The sequence below is a fragment of the Convolutriloba macropyga genome, chromosome 5 (genome assembly GCF_964194025.1).
Source record: "Convolutriloba macropyga chromosome 5, txConMacr16.3, whole genome shotgun sequence".
Lineage (NCBI taxonomy): Eukaryota > Metazoa > Xenacoelomorpha > Acoela > Convolutidae > Convolutriloba > Convolutriloba macropyga.
The window spans coordinates 45,544,863-45,562,895 of NC_134472.1; the positions used below are offsets into that span (position 1 = coordinate 45,544,863).

The window sequence follows — 18,033 nt, forward strand, 5'->3', positions numbered from 1 at the left end:
CCCTTTTTGCAAAAGGGGGCCATTGTTTGAAAAGATCCGTAAGTAAGCACACATGTAAAAACAGTTACAAGAAAAATCACCCAATGCCATTATAACCAAAGCCATTTTACCCAATGCCCTTTGAGGTTGTCGTTCAATAATTGGATTACAAATTAGCAGTCGCTATTGCAAGCATGTTTTCTCAAAATTAAGCGTATAAATTAATCTTGCATTCGGTTGTGATAGTTTAATACCGATCCCAAAAGTCGATGAAGCATATAACCATGGCCGTCAGATATTATTATGGTAAGTAGTCGTTGTGGTAATAATAGGTTAAAACAAAATTGGCTCTGTCTAAAATGGGATTGGGTAAAATGGCAGGTTGGGTATAATGGAGTTGGATAAATGTCCCTGACACCTGTATAAACATAGAAATGAATATCTTTGGCGATAAGTATCATTTTTTCCATGGATAACGAAACCTAAGAGTCTAAAACACACATGTGTGAGTAAGAATTTTTTGAGAGTTGACTTTAAAATGAACAAAAAAAATTATTCAGAATCAATTTGAATGCTAATGTTTGACGGCTAAGTTGACTGCTCAACAAAAAAATTATTGAGAATCAAATTGTTGAGAAAAACTGCTATTGATTAACTTGATACCTCGAAGAACAGTTTAGATGAACTTTGGTCCAGAGTGCCATACTCGATCTGGGTCTGTGCTGCCAAGTCGTCTGCCCCAGTGATAGGGCTCTTCATTCTGTCTACAGTGAGGAAGGCTGCTAAGTTGGCAGTGTAACTGCTAATGATGGTCAGTGTAAAGAACCACCAGGAACATGCCACTAGCCTCGCTGGCAAGGTCCTGAGAAAAATAGGTGACATATTTTCTAAACTATACGTTTCTGCCCAATTTTGTAACTAGTTTGCAACCGGGTCGAGGAATTTTTCAACAATTATGCAAGAAATGCACAGACAACCACCGAAAAAGTACTTTTCATTAAAAAAAATATCTACTTCTATCATGGCTGTCATGGTTAATGCCAAAACGAAGCGTGACGTTGAAAAGTTAGAAGTTTTAAGAATTACTTTTACCATTACGCCCTCTGCTTCTCATTCTACTCTCAAATCAAGAAACCATTCAATTGTTTTCTCTAAAAGACATTGTAGTGAAGTGTACAATATAACAAAAAACGTTGATTAAAATACTTTCTTGTGATAAAAATAGGCTCTCAATTAAATACTGTTGCGTGTGACGCATATTTCTTGCCTTTCTTCGCGTGCAATGAAAAAAATATTTTCTCGCAATGTTTAGAAACCATATACAAAGTTACACGAATGATGCTCATAGTTATAGACCAATATATCACACTCACTTGCATTCTGAAAAAAACATATAGAGCGGGCTATTGGGTTTTTATTAAAAAGACGTTTTCGTCTTCAAAAGAAATAGGTTTCTTGAGTAAGAGGTGCAACAGTAGAAACTCCGGACATTTTTTGTCAATGGAAACAAAAATTTCAGGGCAAATTGCACACAATTTGATCTAAAAAACAGCTTTTGATACTGTCCTGCTTTTGATATTAGAAAAATATGATAAACAGTGTAGGTGTAAAACACTCAACCGTGAATAGTTTCAATTCAATCAGACGATATAATAAGCAACATAGTGCTATAAATCGACAAATCAACGTATTAAGATCGTAACGTATTAAGGTTGTAACGTAGTAAGATAGTCTCGTATATAGCAAAAAGTGAGAGTTTAGACGGCAAGGTTTTTTTGATGCTCTTTTACCGGTTTTCTATCTGATGTCATTGACGTCAAATCAGTTCGTATTCAATCGACAATTGTCTAGGAAACCTAAAAATATTAAACCAAAAACCAGCTTAATCGATACATATAGTGGTTATATTTACTTAAAATTAGGTTAAATGAACTTTTTCGGGACTTTATACGTAAATTGTAACGATTTCTATGCGTATTTAAATACTCGATTCTGACTGGCTGAGAAAAATGACGCATTTTGATATATTTTACTCGCTTTAAATCTATTTACTTACTAACGTCCTCCTGCCAAGAAGATGCTGGGAGAACAGGTACTAATTTTACAAGTGGGCGGACGAGCGATCCGGTGGACGTGCGCAAAACAGCGGAGCGTGCGACGCTGTCAGAGCCGTAACGAAGTTCGGTGATCCCAGCAGTAGGGTAGTAACCCCTTGGGTTGGTCTCTTCAACTACCCAGACCAAGTCACCAGTCCTCAGGTGTTGCTCGGCAGACGTCTGCTACTTGGAACGTCGGTTCAGTGCCGGTACGTACTCTTTGATCCACCGAGACCAAATAGCGTTAGCGTAAGATTGCGCGCGAGCGTAACGCTTACGGTGATCAAACTCATCTACGCCAATGATGGAAGGGAGACTACGTGCTTGGTTACCGAGGAGAAAATGATTAGGTGTTAATGCGCCTAGGTCGGACGGGTCGGCGCTTACGGGCGTTAACGAGCGTGCGTTAAGTGCGTGTTCGACGAGACCAAAAGTAGTGTTCAAAACTTCGTCCGTGAGATGGCGAGTCCCGATAATGGTGTAAAGTATTCGCTTAAAACTACGTACCAGCCTCTCCCAGATTCCACCTTGGTGTCGCGCACTGGGCGGATTGAACCTCCACTTAATGCCTTTGTGGTCAAGTTCCACGGCGATGTTGATGGTGTTCCACTTTTCGATGTTTTCGCGTAGTTATTTTTTCGCGCCTACAAAGTTAGTGCCATTATCAGACCAAATAATGGCCGGTGTACCTCGACGGGAGACGAACCGCTCTACTCCCATTGCACACGAACTGGCGTCCATGGATGGAACGATTTCAACATGAACGGCACGATTAGTTAAACATGTGAAGAGGAAACCCCACCTTTTCTCGATAGTCCTACGTACGGTAACGTAAAACGGGCCGAAGTAGTCGACCCCGGTGTTCGTGAAGGGAGGAGACTGGTATGCGAGTCTTTCTACTGGGAGGTCAGCCATAATTGGTTGGATAGTGGCAGCTCGGAACTTTCTGCACGTGATGCAGTTAGATTTAATTGAACGCAGTGAGGATCGTAATTTGAGGATGGTATAACGTTCTTGTACTTTAGCCCGCAGGTAGTCAATACCTTGATGATGATGTTTAACGTGGTTGTGCATAAGGAACAACTTTACGAATGCATGGCGTGCGTCGAGAACGATAGGATGTTTTACATCAAAGTCAACTTCGACCAACCGTTTGATGCGGCCGGCCGATCGGATTAGACGATTTGGCCCAATAAAGAGAGAAAACGGGGCAATGCGACTACTCCGTTTAACGGGTTCGTTTTCCAGGAGATGTTTTCTCTCTGCATTGAATGACTCTCCTTGGACAAGATACTGGAGATGACGCTCGGCTTCTGAAGCTCCGTGGGGTCTATGACGCTACCATCGGCATTACAGTAACATTCGTGAGAAGGTAACAAGCGGAGTGCAGACGCTGTTATCCGTAGCAACTTCTGATAAGAACTGTACTTATCGAAGGGAATTTGTTGCGGGGGCGGCTCCTTAGTTGACTTGTTTACGGATGCGGCCAATGATGTATTGGTTTTGTCAGTTTCCTTAGTTACTATACCAAAGTTGACGTTATTAACTACTTCAGTGCTTGGTTCGAACGGGAATTGCTTGGTTCTTAGGAAGTCTGGACTTCTCACCCGGCTACTTGATTGCAAAACCTCAGCGGACATACCACGAGTGCCGGCATCTGCCGGGTTATCGCTTGAGGCAACGTGGTTCCATTCGTCAACGCTAGTGTGTTCTAAGATCTCGCAAACACGGTTTGCAATAAATATTGGGTGCTTGGTTGCAGAGTTAAGCCATTGCAAGACAGTAGTGCTGTCGTTCCACATGAAAACCCTGTTGACTTTCACTTTGAGAGCTTGACAGATATCTTGTTTCAGTCGAGCGGCCAGTAGCGCTGCCTGTAATTCCAGCTTTGGAACAGTCATGACCTTCATAGGTGCTACGCGAGCTTTACCCAGGACAAACTCAAGCTCCGTTTGGGGACCACTCGAAGCAGTTACTCGAGCTCGGAGAAATGCAACGGCACTGAAAACTTCTTGTGAACTATCTCCAAACATGTGTAGTTCCAGGTGTTCAAAGTTTCCGTAAAAGTAGCTCCTCGGTATTGTAATTTCGGTAAGCTTAAGTAGTTCTACACTCCATTCGAGGAACCTTTCAACAGTGTCTTTTGGCAATTTTTCGTCCCAGTGCTGCCCGCTGACACGCCAGATGTCCTTTAGTAACAATCGGGCACCAACGGTAAATGGTGCCACTAAGCCGATGGGATCAAATACCTTGGACACTAGGCTCAATACCAAGCGTTTTGTTAACGACTTAGTTACTGTACTGGAGGTACCCCGACTCACAACTAGAGTATCATTGTTGTGATCCCATTTCAACCCAAGGACATGCGAAGATTCCTCCTTAGATGAGGCAAATACTTTTGGTTCGGTGGACTGAGGTGACCCATCAATTCGATCAGCCAGATTTGGTACATTGCTAACAAACTTAGTAACCTTGAACCCACCGAGATGAAGAAGATGCCCCAACTCTTTCGACCTTTTGAGAGCCCTCTCAGGTGACTGCACCGAATCCAAGTAATCGTCCATGTAGAAGTTTTCTAGGACGGCTTTGGTTGCTTCCGGGTACTGATTAACATTGTCTTGGGCCGTGCGTTGCAGTGCATAGTTAGCGCATATGGGCGGGTCTTTAGCCCCGAATATATGGCGCGTGTATTGATACACTACAACATTTGTTGTGGGGTCCTCCCGCCAGAAAAATCGCAGTGATGGCTGATCACAGACATGGACACCCACTTCGAGGAACATACCCTCGATATCAGCGGACACGGCGAATTGATGTTGACGGAACCTAAGGAGTACGTGGATTAGGTTTTGGAGCAGGTCGGGGCCAGTGAGCAAAGATTTATTCAAAGAAGTACCGTGGAACTTTGCTGCACCATTTAATACCCTACGCACTTTCCCCGGTTTGTTCGGGTTGATTACGGGATGATGTGGTAGGTACCACTCTTTATCCGACCACTGCCAATGTTGTATGTTGTCATATATAATGAAGTATGTTGTGTTTTTGTTTCAGTATGTTGATTATGCCAGTATGCTGGTTGGTTGTTTTGGTCTTGTTGCTTTCTAGGGTGTGACTTAAGTTAGCTGATGAAACAGTTTACCGTTTTAAGGGCTTCAATTCAATCTTTTTTTTCTTTTAAAGGTGTTCATCTTTTGAGAGCCGTTTTGCGAGAGACTTGAGTTGTACCAGTGACGAAAAGTAGTTATTCGGTAGCTGGATGTTGTCATCAGCCCATAACATGCCGACATCGTATCTTTGGCCGTTATGAAAAGTTGTTGCTTCAACTATTTTTTGCGCGCGAGCATCCGCTGCGGGTCGTGGGTCTACCTGCTTGAACGCGCCATACGATTCCATATCATACCAAGACTTAACCTGACCAGCTAATTCATAATCCCGTTCAATATTGGCTTTGAAACACGTCGAGACTAAACTTGAACTTGACGGGAAAGGCCACTTAGAACCCAACCTATGGGCAAGCGGACAGCGAACGGTGAGCCCTTTTCCTCGGCTGAAAAATACTCTAACGGGCGGATGGCATGGTAGACATCCTGTCCAAGTATCATCTCAATGTCTCCATAGCTATATCTTACTGGATCTAGGACTGCCAGATGTGGGTAAGTTTCTTGCATGGACCTAACGTCAATGATGTCGGAACCTACATTTAATGTTTCCCTCACATAGGGACGCACAGTGAATGCTTCGAAGTCTTGATCTTTATGAGGTGACACAGTCAATTGAACCACCTTTGTGTCGATCAGTTCTTCCGCGTTTATACCCTTGATGGTCAGTTTTAATGCGGTACCCTGCAAACCGAGCCTATCTGCGAGACTATCGGATACCCAAGAGTTACTGCAAGCGGTACCGCATAAAACCAACGCCGTAGTACTACTACCAGAAGAATTAGTAAGTTTCAGTTCCGTGACTTGAAGGAAGCCTTTGACATCCGTCACGGAAAACAAAGTGGTTGTTTTGCTGGGTTGCTGTTGACCGGTAGATGGCCTACTAGTACCGGCGTTCGACTTCGAAGTGTTGATGTGGTTGTTTGTTGAGGGTTTAGCTGCAAAAACCCTTTCAGCTCCGTGAAGTAAGGTGTTATGGGAGCTGGTGCAACCATCTTTCCTACACTTACGGGGACTTGCGCAGTGCCTAAACATTTGTTTATCACGCAAACAAGAGAAACAGAGCTTTGCTTCAGCCACGACCTTGGCTCGCTGCGTGGGAGTTTTTTCCTGAAAGACACGGCATTCCCCCAGCCGGTGGCTGCCTTTGCATACAATGCAACTAGAGATTGGTGGTGACGGAGAACTCTGTTTCGGCTTAACATTACTCTTGTGTTGCGTATTTGCAGCAAATGCCTTCGAAGCAACTTTTGATCTTGTTACTGAGTTGTTGGTAGCCTCAGTCCTTGCGTTAAATGCGGTGTTCTTCATCAAATCGTGCGCTTCGGCCTTCTCTTTTAACCAGTCGTTGAAATCCAGAAGAGTAGGTTTCACCCAATGCTTTTTGACCGTGAAAAGTGACCCCGATTCCTTCATATTGAGTGGAAGCTTCTGTACGGCGGTGTTGAGAAGCGCAGCACTCTTTAAATCCGAATCCTTTAAGAGAGATTTAAAGACCACGATAAGAATTGAAATGCACCCTGAATAGTTAATGATGTCGCTATTGTGCATCTTCAATGGTGGAAAGCTGCTGAGTTTGTCCAAATGGGCACTTACGACCGCCTGTGGTTGGCCGAATTTACGTTCTAAGGTCCTCAGGGCGTCTTTGTACATTGCGCCGCAGTAAGCGAACTCAGCTATAGCTGTTTTAATTTTACCAGTTACGAGAGTCTTAAGGTATGTCGATTTCACGTCATCAGTTAAGGACTGAGAGTCAATTGCGCTTTTAAATTGACCATACCATTCGTGCCACTGAAGAGGATCTCCGTTGCATTGGGATAACTTCCCTTCGGGTAGCGGGTCATTCCTCTTGCTGGTTAGAGTGTCAGTGAATGCCTTAATCAAGTTTGCATTTTCAGATGTTGGCGCTGCAGGCGCGGGATGCGGTGGGCTACCCCAGCACAATGATATCGGAGCAGTACGCCCGTATGTTGGATGTATAACCAGCGTGACAAAAGGTGGCGCGATTTTAGTAGTTGTACTAAAGGGGTTAACAGGGATGCTACAGTTTGCTGCGTGGTTGCTATTAGGATTTTGTTGTGCATTCAATTGCAAAATGGGATGGCTGATGACGGGGTTAGCTGTGATTGGGGGTAGGTTCGGTTGAACGTTGTTGAAGGCGATTGCATTATTTTTCATCTGGTTTACGTTTGGGGAAGTGTTCTGAGGACAACGCCACAAATTTAAATCGGGGTTAGGGTTAAGGGAACGTTTCGGTGCGGTTATACACGGTACCAGGCGGGTTTGAGCTCAATGGACAGTGTTTGGTTGGAGACGGGTAAGTATGTTGCTGTGCTCAATGGAATGGGCGACGGAATCACGGCAGGCTGCGGAATAAATAATTGTTGAGATGGGATTACGGGTGGCTGGTTCACGAGTGGGTTTAGAGGTGGAAAGACATTATGCGGGGAATGGGCAACAGGAACTTGTGTTTGGTGTGGAATGTTACTTTGAGATGGATTCTGTAGTTGCGGAACATGAGGCATCGACATATGTAATTCACCAGGCACACTGGAGCTTTTCGGAACCAAGAAGTTATCTACCTGCGGGTTTGTCGAAAAATCAGGTACAAACATGGAGTTCGTTGGTGCCATAACGGGTGTTGGTGGTCGGCGAGGTTGCATAGGTGGCAGAGGTGGTGGGAGTGCAACATTTTGTACGTCGACTGGTACTTGGTTCACTTGGTTCACCTTACCACTGCCTGAGGGACTATGTGCCCGCTCAACCCTTTGATCACTGAGTGATTGCTGTAGTTGAGCCTGGAGGTATTCCCGATACAACGCTTCTTGCTGAGCAACAGAAATTGCAACTCCTGGCCTTGTGTACTGAGAAAGCATTTCAAGATGATTCAAGTTACCGGCAAAATTACTTGTATTTTCTGGAGGATTACTAGGGACAGTTTCTTGAACAGGAGGGTCAGCGGATGCTGAACCAGGACGAGAAAAATTTAACTCACTTGCAGCAGTCAATGAATTACCTGCTGGAAAAGAATTTACCTAATCCTGGACAAGTCTATCTGATCCCCTATCTTTAAGCAAATTCAGTTCATTTGAGTGGTGACTAAACAAAGAATGATTATCCATTAATTCAGCCTCATATAATTTAGCTGCGGCAACACGCTGGCGGTGGTCTTGCTCCAATTCTTGAAGTGCCATCTGCTCCATTTGCATTTCAAGCTCCTTTTTTCATAGCAATTTCGTGTTTTTGTTTAGCCAGGCGCATGGCAGCTTGCTCTTGTTTTTCGGCCGCTTCGCGTTTTAGTTTTGCCATGAGAAAGTCATGTTTACGCTGGCTGGACATTGATGATGTTGTTCGGCGTGAACTTCTCCGAGACTGCCCTTGAGGATTAACGCCCTCACATACGGTTTCTCGGTCAGCAACTGTGTCAATATAGCTTCTAGCCGCAAGCAAGAATTTATCAATGTTCTTAGTTACATCATCCAACCATTGCTCAAGGACAGGGTAAATTTAATCTGGGTTCTCCGCTTTACTGGCCAAGTCAAATAGTTCCCCATTCTTTTGCACCAGTTTACTGAAAACGTCTTACAACGTAGAAACGAATCGTTCAACTTTAACCCTCCTGTCTTGACTATCTATGGCATGTGTGATGTCCTTATGGATGTTACATAACTCAGACTCTAGATTAGATCTTGCATTAAAGAGCTTTTTCGATTTCTCTTGATGATCGGCCATGATCTTAAATTGGCTGATTTCTCAATGCAATGAAAGTAACTTCCAAACGAACACGTGGAGTGCGGGTTATACCGAACCCAAATGACGACGACTTGATAATCAAGACGTCGAGGAGCAGGAAAGAAGTTACCGAGCAACGAATTACTCGGCGAAACTAAGTAAAGAAAGTCAGAGAGCGTCTAACGTGCTTTTTGGCAACGTGAGACTAAACACAAAGACAGGCAACCCGCAAAAAAGGGCCGGGTGTACGAAGCGCAACGAAACGGGAGACGAAACGGACAGGGCGTGAAGGACGGGTGAACAGCGCACAACGAAACGGGAAACGGACCGGGACGGGAAAAACGCGAGTAGGAAACGGGCGACGCAAAGGACGGGACGGAAAAGCGGAACGAGCGACGCACGAAGAAACGGGAAATAGGACGGACAGAACGGAGGCGTTGAGCGAGTAGCGCGCAACAAAACCGAAAGGCGGGACGGTACGGGCGGGAGACGATTAAGCAGCGAGCGGGGAGGTCGGGATGCACTATGCTAGCAGACCACAGCAACAAACTCAACCAAACAAACTAGCCGCAACTCCAGAACAAACTTAAGTCACACCCTAGGAAGGAGGAGAAATGCTACTGCAAGACAAGCTAGCATAAGTTATTGTGGGGCTTAATATCCAAATAACAAACTAATTTACGGCAAAGCAGTAGTGTACTAAATGGATGAGAAGAGCAAGAAATTTACTAGCCGTAACTCCAGAATAAACTTAAGTCACACCCTAGCAATGTTCAAACCTAAAAAACCGATCAGCATACCAACAATGTTAACCAAATTACAGCAAAATTTGAATAATATGCAGCGTTTTTGTAGTCTATGAAAGCTGGAAAAGTAAAGAAACAATCTAGCCGTAACTCCAGAATAAACTTAAGTCACACCCTAGAAGGCAAAAACTCAAACCAAATAACACTCATACAGTTACACGCAAACATACAGTGGCACTGCAAAAAATCAAAATAATACAAAAGGGTTGCTAGTAAATTAGTCAGTTGGAAAAGTCCAGGAACCAACTAGTCGTAACTCTAGAACAAACTTAAGTCACACCTTAGAAAGCAACAAGACCAAAGCAACCAACCAGCATACTAGCATAATCAGCATACTGCAACAAAACACAACATACTTCAACATATATGACAACATACTACATCAAAATCCGGAAAAGTTGCGGGGGGAAAACGAAAAGCGACGTTTTGGGAGAGCGACGTTAATGAAAGGAAAAAGAACGGAACACGGACAATTGACGAGTGAAAGGACAAAAAAGACGCGTACGAAAAACGTTACATGAACGAGCGACGAGAAAAATATGGGAATTCTATATTTTTTGTAGGCAGGGGGTTGTGAATATTTTCACAAATTTTCTGTGTGTATTTAGTTTCACTCAAATGACGAACCTTCTGGTTGTAAAATCAAAATTTTGACAAAATTGTCAAAATTTTATGCTTTTGTCCAATTTTTTCCGGTTTTGGTCAATTTTTTTGCAAATTCTTGATTACGGAACGGCAATCCAGTCAATTGGACATTTTTAAGCTTGAAAATACGGTTTATCAATATTCGGTATTGATTTTCTCAAATTTTTAGAATTGCATCAAAATGGACCAAAAAATTTTCAAAATTGAACAATTTAGCAGAATATTCTCTCAATTTTCTTTGCATGCGAGGTTATTTTTTGATTTACGAACGGACTTGATCACTTTTTACAAATTTTCGACAAGTCGACCAAAAACTTTCAAAAGTGATGTTTTTTTTCTCAACGATTATGTTTGTGGTTGTTAATAATTGTGGGCACCTGTTAAGAACATTTTTTCAAGGCAATTGTTTGACATAAGTACCCCTTCAAAAATGAAAAATCAAGGGTTGGCTTTCTTGCCGTCTAAATTATCTCAAAAAACTTTACAGCAAATGAAAACTAATATATCGTTTTAGTTCTGTCTTACAGTTTTTTTCGTCAGCTTTTCATTATTCGATCATTAGGTGCCACCCAAAGTCATCCCTCTGTACATCTCGGAAAAGAAGGTCCACCAAATTCTCATTCCTTTGAGACCTCCTGTGAACACTGGAAGAGAGAGAGAGGGCCACAGTTGAGAGGGCTTCTCTGGCCTTTAGGTAGACGGTGTTGGCCACAATGTTTTGCGGCTCCATATCCAGTCTCACTACAATCTATTGCAAACTGCTTGTTGAGAAATAAGTCTATTCGGAGGCAGCACTAGCTATTCAGCTCCGAAACCCACAGGCACGCAGACACCACTTAGCACCACCAATTACCCTTTGACAACCCCTCACCACGTACACGTGCCCACAACCACTAAAGGGCAAAGCTACTACTTGTTAGACACAGCACGTATTGGCAATATTGATGACGAAATTACTGTAGTCACCAAGCTACGACACAGCTTCGAAATAACGTTACACACTCATAATCGTTACGTAACAATCTCTATTCTCATAATCTATTAAGTTTATCAAAACAATCAGGCACCAAAAATGTAGATGTAAAACACTCAACCGTGATAGATTCAATTCAATCAGACGATATAATAAGCAACATAGTGCTATAAATCGACAAATCAACGTATTAAGATCGTAACGTATTAAGGTTGTAACGTATTAAGATAGTCTCGTATATAGCAAAAAGTGAGAGTTTAGACGGCAAGGTTTTTTTGATGCTCTTTTACCGGTTTTCTATCTGATGTCATTGACGTCAAATCAGTTCGTATTCAATCGACAATTGTCTAGGAAACCTAAAAATATTAAACCAAAAACCAGCTTAATCGATACGTATAGTGGTTATATTTACTTAAAATTAGGTTAAATGAACTTTTTAGGGACTTTATACGTAAATTGGAACGATTTCTATGCGTATTTAAATACTCGATTCTGATTGGCTAAAAAAATGACGCATTTTGATATATATTACTCGCTTTAAATCTATTTACTTACTAACAAACAGAAATACAGAAGTAAACTTTCAATTTGTTGAAAGGTAATTCACAAGATAGAATGCAACATGTCCAAGTTAGAAATGACGCTCGTACTGTACAAAATATACTTCATTGTTGCTCAACACTGTTGCTCATCATCAATGTCAATAATACCTTATGAGCCTGAAAATCTAGTTTTCCTGTTGTATCAAGGTTTTCTGAGATATTGAAAAATTGGATTAATAAAATGAATGTCGAATTTTGGAATTTTGTTTGTTCTCTGATTGGATTCTAAGCTACGCATGAAAGATAAATTCCTTAATTAATAAATGTAGTTTTTTTAGTGCTTGGAGCTATGAAAGATTTTATCGGAATTTGAAAATGTTAATTTATGTCGTCTTCTGAATTTCTAACTAGACCAACAGTGAGGGGGATCTGTCGCCCAGAAGATTGAACAAATTTAACTGAAACCAACACCGAGGGTTTAAAAGAAAATGATGAAGCAAGCGCTACCTTGTCTCTTTTTCTGAGTTTTTCCCCTCGTCCACTCTTGCAGGCTGTTAAAAGTGCTTTGTCCCAAAAGACGTTAAATTGAATAGAGAACACCAGCACAAATGTAGAATCCACAGTAAATAGATGCAACTCTCAATCAACTAACAACTTGAGACAGACTCAACTGCAAAATCTTCTATAAGTTCAAAATTTTATCGTGATTAACTCGAAATATAATTAACCATGTTGCTCACAGTTTCCTAACTGGTCTTGCAACTTTATTGACTGTTTTAAGTTTAGTCCAACTGAACCAACTGCTCACTAGCTCAGTATTTTCTCTCTCTCTCTCAACTTATACACGATAAGCTGATTGCAACTTTTTCTATTTGCCTAACTTTATCTTATCTTAATTAAATACACTTTTAGAACTTAAGTAAACACCGTAAGTCATTGTGACTGATTGATACATCCGCAGGAGGGGTTCTCTTCACTAAACAAACAGATTAACGTCAAAGTCCGCGGTCCTTATCGCTCTTATTTGCGCACACAAATTTGGCGCCAAGTCAATTTCGTCGCTTTTGTTATCCAAAGACTATTGGTCTCCATGTGTAAATATACCGCTAATTCATGCTCGCTAAAGCTAAAATAATGGCTTGGTATGCTCTTCCCAGTACTCCGTGCAATTCCCCATACAAAAATTAGTCAGAAACTAAAATTTCCCAAAAACCCAAAAGTTTGACCTCTAGAGGTCAACTAGGGGTCAATAGTCAAGGATGAAGGGTCACTTTGGTAAAAATAACTATTGGCGCGAAAAATCCTACTATAGTTACACCTACCCACCAATTTTTATCATCTAACTCTTAATAGAACACGAGCAATGACCGCGCACACTTTTCATCGACCTCCCGGATGACCCCAAATTTCGAAACTTTATAACTTGCGAAGTAGTGGTCAAAACGTCTTCGGGTAAAGTTTTCTAGTAACTATAGGGTGCCACCACTTTGCCTGCCAAGTTTCATGACCAACGGATCAGCCGTTGGGAGTCGTTTGCAATTTGAAAATTTTTAACGAGTCGTGGGCGCCGGAACCCGAAAAATCCGAGTTCGTCAAAATTGATCGGGGTGGTTATTTTTTGTCACTAACTGTCTCCGGTTATCATATTAATACCATTTCAAAGTCATTCGGCAGCTCAAAAAGGCAAATTTCCAGTTTTCGGCACTCGGTTCGTCCTGAATTTGGGTCGGAATTTGGGAATGAAAATATCACCAATCGAAAGCCCTTAAAAAGTTACACTAACCCTCCAAAAATCATAGGGCTACTACCAATACTCCACGAGCAATTCAAATTTTACGTTCCGCAGCACGGGCGTGCGCTAGTTCCGTGCAGGTTGGTGTGGGGTCAAATCCGACCTCAAAATCGGATTCCCCGTACCCAAATTAGTCTATCCCCCAAGTTTCAGGTCAATCCGACTTCAACTTTTAGAGAAATTACTATTTCCATTTCAGTGTTAACTCTTTTTAGTGAAAACTGCCTATTCTTATTTCAAAATGCTAATAAATTTCTCCCACAACTTCCTAAACCCTTCCCATGATCATGTGCTACATTACTCTGGACTTAATACCCATTGCAACCCTTAGTTACTCTTATATCATACCCGAACAGTCATTTTTTCGCTCAAAATATCGAAAACCTTCAAATCACACCACTTCCGGTGTTAGTAGCTCGGACTTGGGTGGTCGGATTGGCCCGAAGGGTATACCAGCCTGAGAGGACCATTGGGTGTACATGCCATTAAAATTTGGTAAACGTCCGCTTAATATAACCTCCGTGGGGGGCGGGAAATTCTTTTTAGTTGCCCTGAATTCGACACCCTGCAATACGAGCCTATTGCATTAGACGTTGCTCATCCTAAATACAATTGTGTTATTGGCTGTCTGTCGACCATTATTACGGGAAACCGCACGCAGGCGGGTAAATTTGAAATATTATTTGTCAAACTACGCACTGGGTCCGATAAGCACCTTTACGACAGACCCGGCAAAGTAACTCTATCTAAAGGGATCGAGGACGTCGAATTTATCAGTACAACAGACCTCAGACTATTTGCCTGACGCTTCCGTATTAATATTTATGTATATTATGAATCTGGCTACGATGAACAACCTTACTATCTCAGTCTAGCTGGGACTCACAAGGGATTAATTCGAGGCGGAATATTTCTTAAATTCCAATTAGTGGAGCGTACACCGCATTGTCTAATAATATACCGCTGCGACAAGAAACATAGGCATGAAAGGTAAGTTAATACTTATTATACATACAACTTATTTATTTGAGTCCAGTTTTGCTTCCTTTTTTTAACTCCTCCTCATCTTTTTCTTCTTGTTCAACCATCAAGCGCACTGCAGAGACCATTTCGGGGTCCTTTTTATCCAATTCGGCCAAGTCAATCCCCCCGTTGCCGCCATGCGCTGATTGACCTTCTTTACCTTCTTTTTCTTTTGTAATTTAATATCTTTTATTCGTTTCTTCTCGTTATCTTTTAGCGCCCCACCAGCTGCCGCCTGTACCACAGATGTTCCCGGCTCGAAAAGTGAGGCTGGCGGAGAAGGAGGTGGCGCGGAGTCAGTTTCAGGGGACGTCTGACACCGATTTCCCCCGTATGGAGAAAGTTTCATCCCTTTTAGGACTTTCTTTGTGTTTTTAGTTCTTGCCATTTTAACTCCCGAACTATGCTATTTTGTTTATGTATACACCTCAGTTTAATCAGGTCTCCTATTTGTCTCGTCAATCTGTTTTGACAGTTTTTTATTACTAAACCTCAACCAATTTGTTATGCCTTTATCCGGTTTGTAACTTTGCTTACTTGTGTGCATATTTGTTTTAATGAGAATTTGGGGCACCATGTGTTTGCTTTCAAGAGAGTACTTAAATTTGTTCAATTTAGCTTTGGTGTTATTATCTTAATTAGATGGTCCTAATTGCGAGATTTCTAAAGAGCCTACATACACACACTTTCGCCACTTATAACTAACTATACTCAATTTCATGTTCGCTACACTCCCCCCACTATTCTCATCATACTCCCGAATGATGGCAAAACCTGCGAGTTAAAACTTATTAATACAGAAAAACGGCAAAAAAATTTTCTGACAATAAAAATTTTTTAAAGCAGTACTTAGAGTTCGTCGCTTGATGACAATCCCAGTTCTTGTACTCTTACTTCCCTTCGCTCCAAGAGGGACAATTCCTCCTGCAGCGATCTTTCGCGCGCTCTGCATCGCTCCAACGCTCGCTCGATCTTGCGCTTGTATGCAATGTGCGCGTTCCTAAACGTGTTCGCACCTCGAGTGTTGCGTCTTCTCCCAACGCCGTACACCACTCGTTGTCCAGTGGTTCTACTGGTCCAAGGGGGAATTTGCCTTTGGCCCCATCTAGGTACCCATCCCCTCACCGCAGCGGATCCTTCCCCTGATGTTTCAGTATGCCTTGCATTTGTGGTGTTTTGGTTCTGTTGATCACCTTGATCTAGATCATTAGCCGACTCATCTCGTTCTCTTACTTCAATTCTGCTCGCAGTGTTTACTTCACCCTCGCTGTCACTCCTTGGTCGTGGGCTGCTCATGGTTTGCTGTTTTTGTCTTAGTGAATTCTCTCCAGCTAGTGCGGATGCTCTTATCTTATCTCTTTGACAAATTCTCTTGTTTCTCAGTTTGTTTACTCAAGGTAAATATGGATGTTTAATTTGTGATAAGAGAAGTTCACTCCTTCTTGCCCATTGTTTAAACATCTCATTAATCACGCCATCTGTTAAGTAAGCCGTATTCTATATTTGCTCAAGATAACCATTTTTTCAATCAGGACGTTCAATCGTTGCCTAACCATAAATCAGCTCAATCATCAAACCGTTCAGCAATTCTCAAACGCAGTCATCTAGCAGAAACCCAACATGTAAGGAAATTTTAACAATCTTCTTTTCTTATATACTGTACTTTGTGTGGTGATCCAAATCTTGTGTTTTTTTCTCATAACTCAACGCTCATTGTTTATTTCAGGGACGCCTTCAACAACAGGACTCTGGCTTTCATCCTTCCTCATGGATTAACCAGCAAACCCTTTGATTTCCTTCCAGCTATGGACATTGATTGTATTCTGTTTCAGGTGGTTTCCAAAAGCCCTGTGCCAACTAATCCAGAAGAATTCTATCTACTAGACGTTTGGGTTATCCTCCAAGGCCAGGACACCAAACTACCGCTTGGGAATTCCTCAGCCCCCTTTCAACGACTCAAACTGGCTCTAAAGAATGAGGCCGAGGTGCACGAGGACGGGTCAATCTTGCACCAAGTTCTCAATTGGTTAGAGAAACCTAAGCTCGCGTGTTAGCTTCGCAGACTTTCAGAAACCTTTGACTGGACTCAATATATTTCTTTAATACATAGTATTGTTTCTTATCAGACTTTCACTTGACGTAGCAATCTTCTACTGTAGCCCTTTATGTCTTCTTATTAATTTACCTTAATACCTGTTTTGTTTCTCAATCGATGGGTTTTTTTAGTGAATCACGTTAATAATTATCTAGATTATAAGACAGGGTAAGATCTAGCATTAGGGTATAAGTTTGAAATTAAACTGCGCGGCAAATACAGACTAAGCCACAATAAAACCAAAAGCAAAACTGAGGGTCCGTAAAGTCAAAACACTTAAAATCCCAGTGGTACACAGTTAAACGAAATTTAAAAATTAGCTTCCCTCAGTTTCACTGTTGGATCGGACATCATAAGGTAAGAAGAGATTCTGAATAGCACATCAGTTTCGTTTTTAAAATATAAAAATGATTTGACATATAAAGTCATCCGATTAGCACCAGCAATCTTTACTAAAATTAGAAAAGGAAGGTCTGTACTCACTCGAGTCCTTTCTGCTAAAGAAGAAAAAAACTTAGTGTTGAGGGCCAGCGTGCTCTCTCCGCAACCAATCCACGTCACTTCCTACCGAAGTCCTTCTGCAACAAATCACGTCCTGGTGAGGCCTTAGAGGGCCTCGGCATTGTCCTTTATCCCTGCGAGCTGACCAACAATTTAGCCGGTTCAGGCTCGTACTGCGGTAGGTCGGCGTCCTCAGGAAGCAATTCACGATTGTGAATCCAACAGCGTCGCCTGCCTTCCATGTCGTCCAAAATCATCCTGGTTGAGCTATGGGACGGCGAACCGATTACCACCTCATCATTGCTGATGCGATCGATGCTACCTCTTTTGTGTCTACGGTGGTAGCGCACAGGGGGAACCATAGTTCGTCTCAAATGTTCGAAAAACGATTCGTCGTGCAGTCTCTCCTGACAAGGACACAATTTGAGTTCCTGCAATTTTTTCCAAATCAGCCAGAGTATAACGAGCAGAATTGTTATAGCTACCAGACCAAGAAGAATGCGCAGGGGTGAAATGTGGTACGCTTTCCAATGAAACGGCGTATGTTTGTCAAGAATGTGTTCCGCAAAAGGCCTGGCAATCAATTCCAATTCCCCTTGGTCAACTGTGCCCTCTGGTAAGTCTACCAAATTTAGTCTAAAAGACTCTATCATCTCCTCATGGGCAGCGTTTACAAAATTTTCCGGAATTT

General features: G+C 42.1%; 1 protein-coding gene across 1 annotated transcript in view; it reads right to left on the bottom strand.

The window, feature by feature from the left end:
• LOC142340032 (glutamate receptor 2-like) overlaps positions 1-18,033 on the bottom strand; it is a 118,391-nt gene that overhangs the window by 43,653 nt on the left and 56,705 nt on the right. The window contains exon 13 of the mRNA XM_075390430.1: positions 643-841. Coding sequence (XP_075246545.1) covers positions 643-841 — 199 coding nt within the window. The remainder of the gene's footprint in view (positions 1-642; positions 842-18,033) is intronic.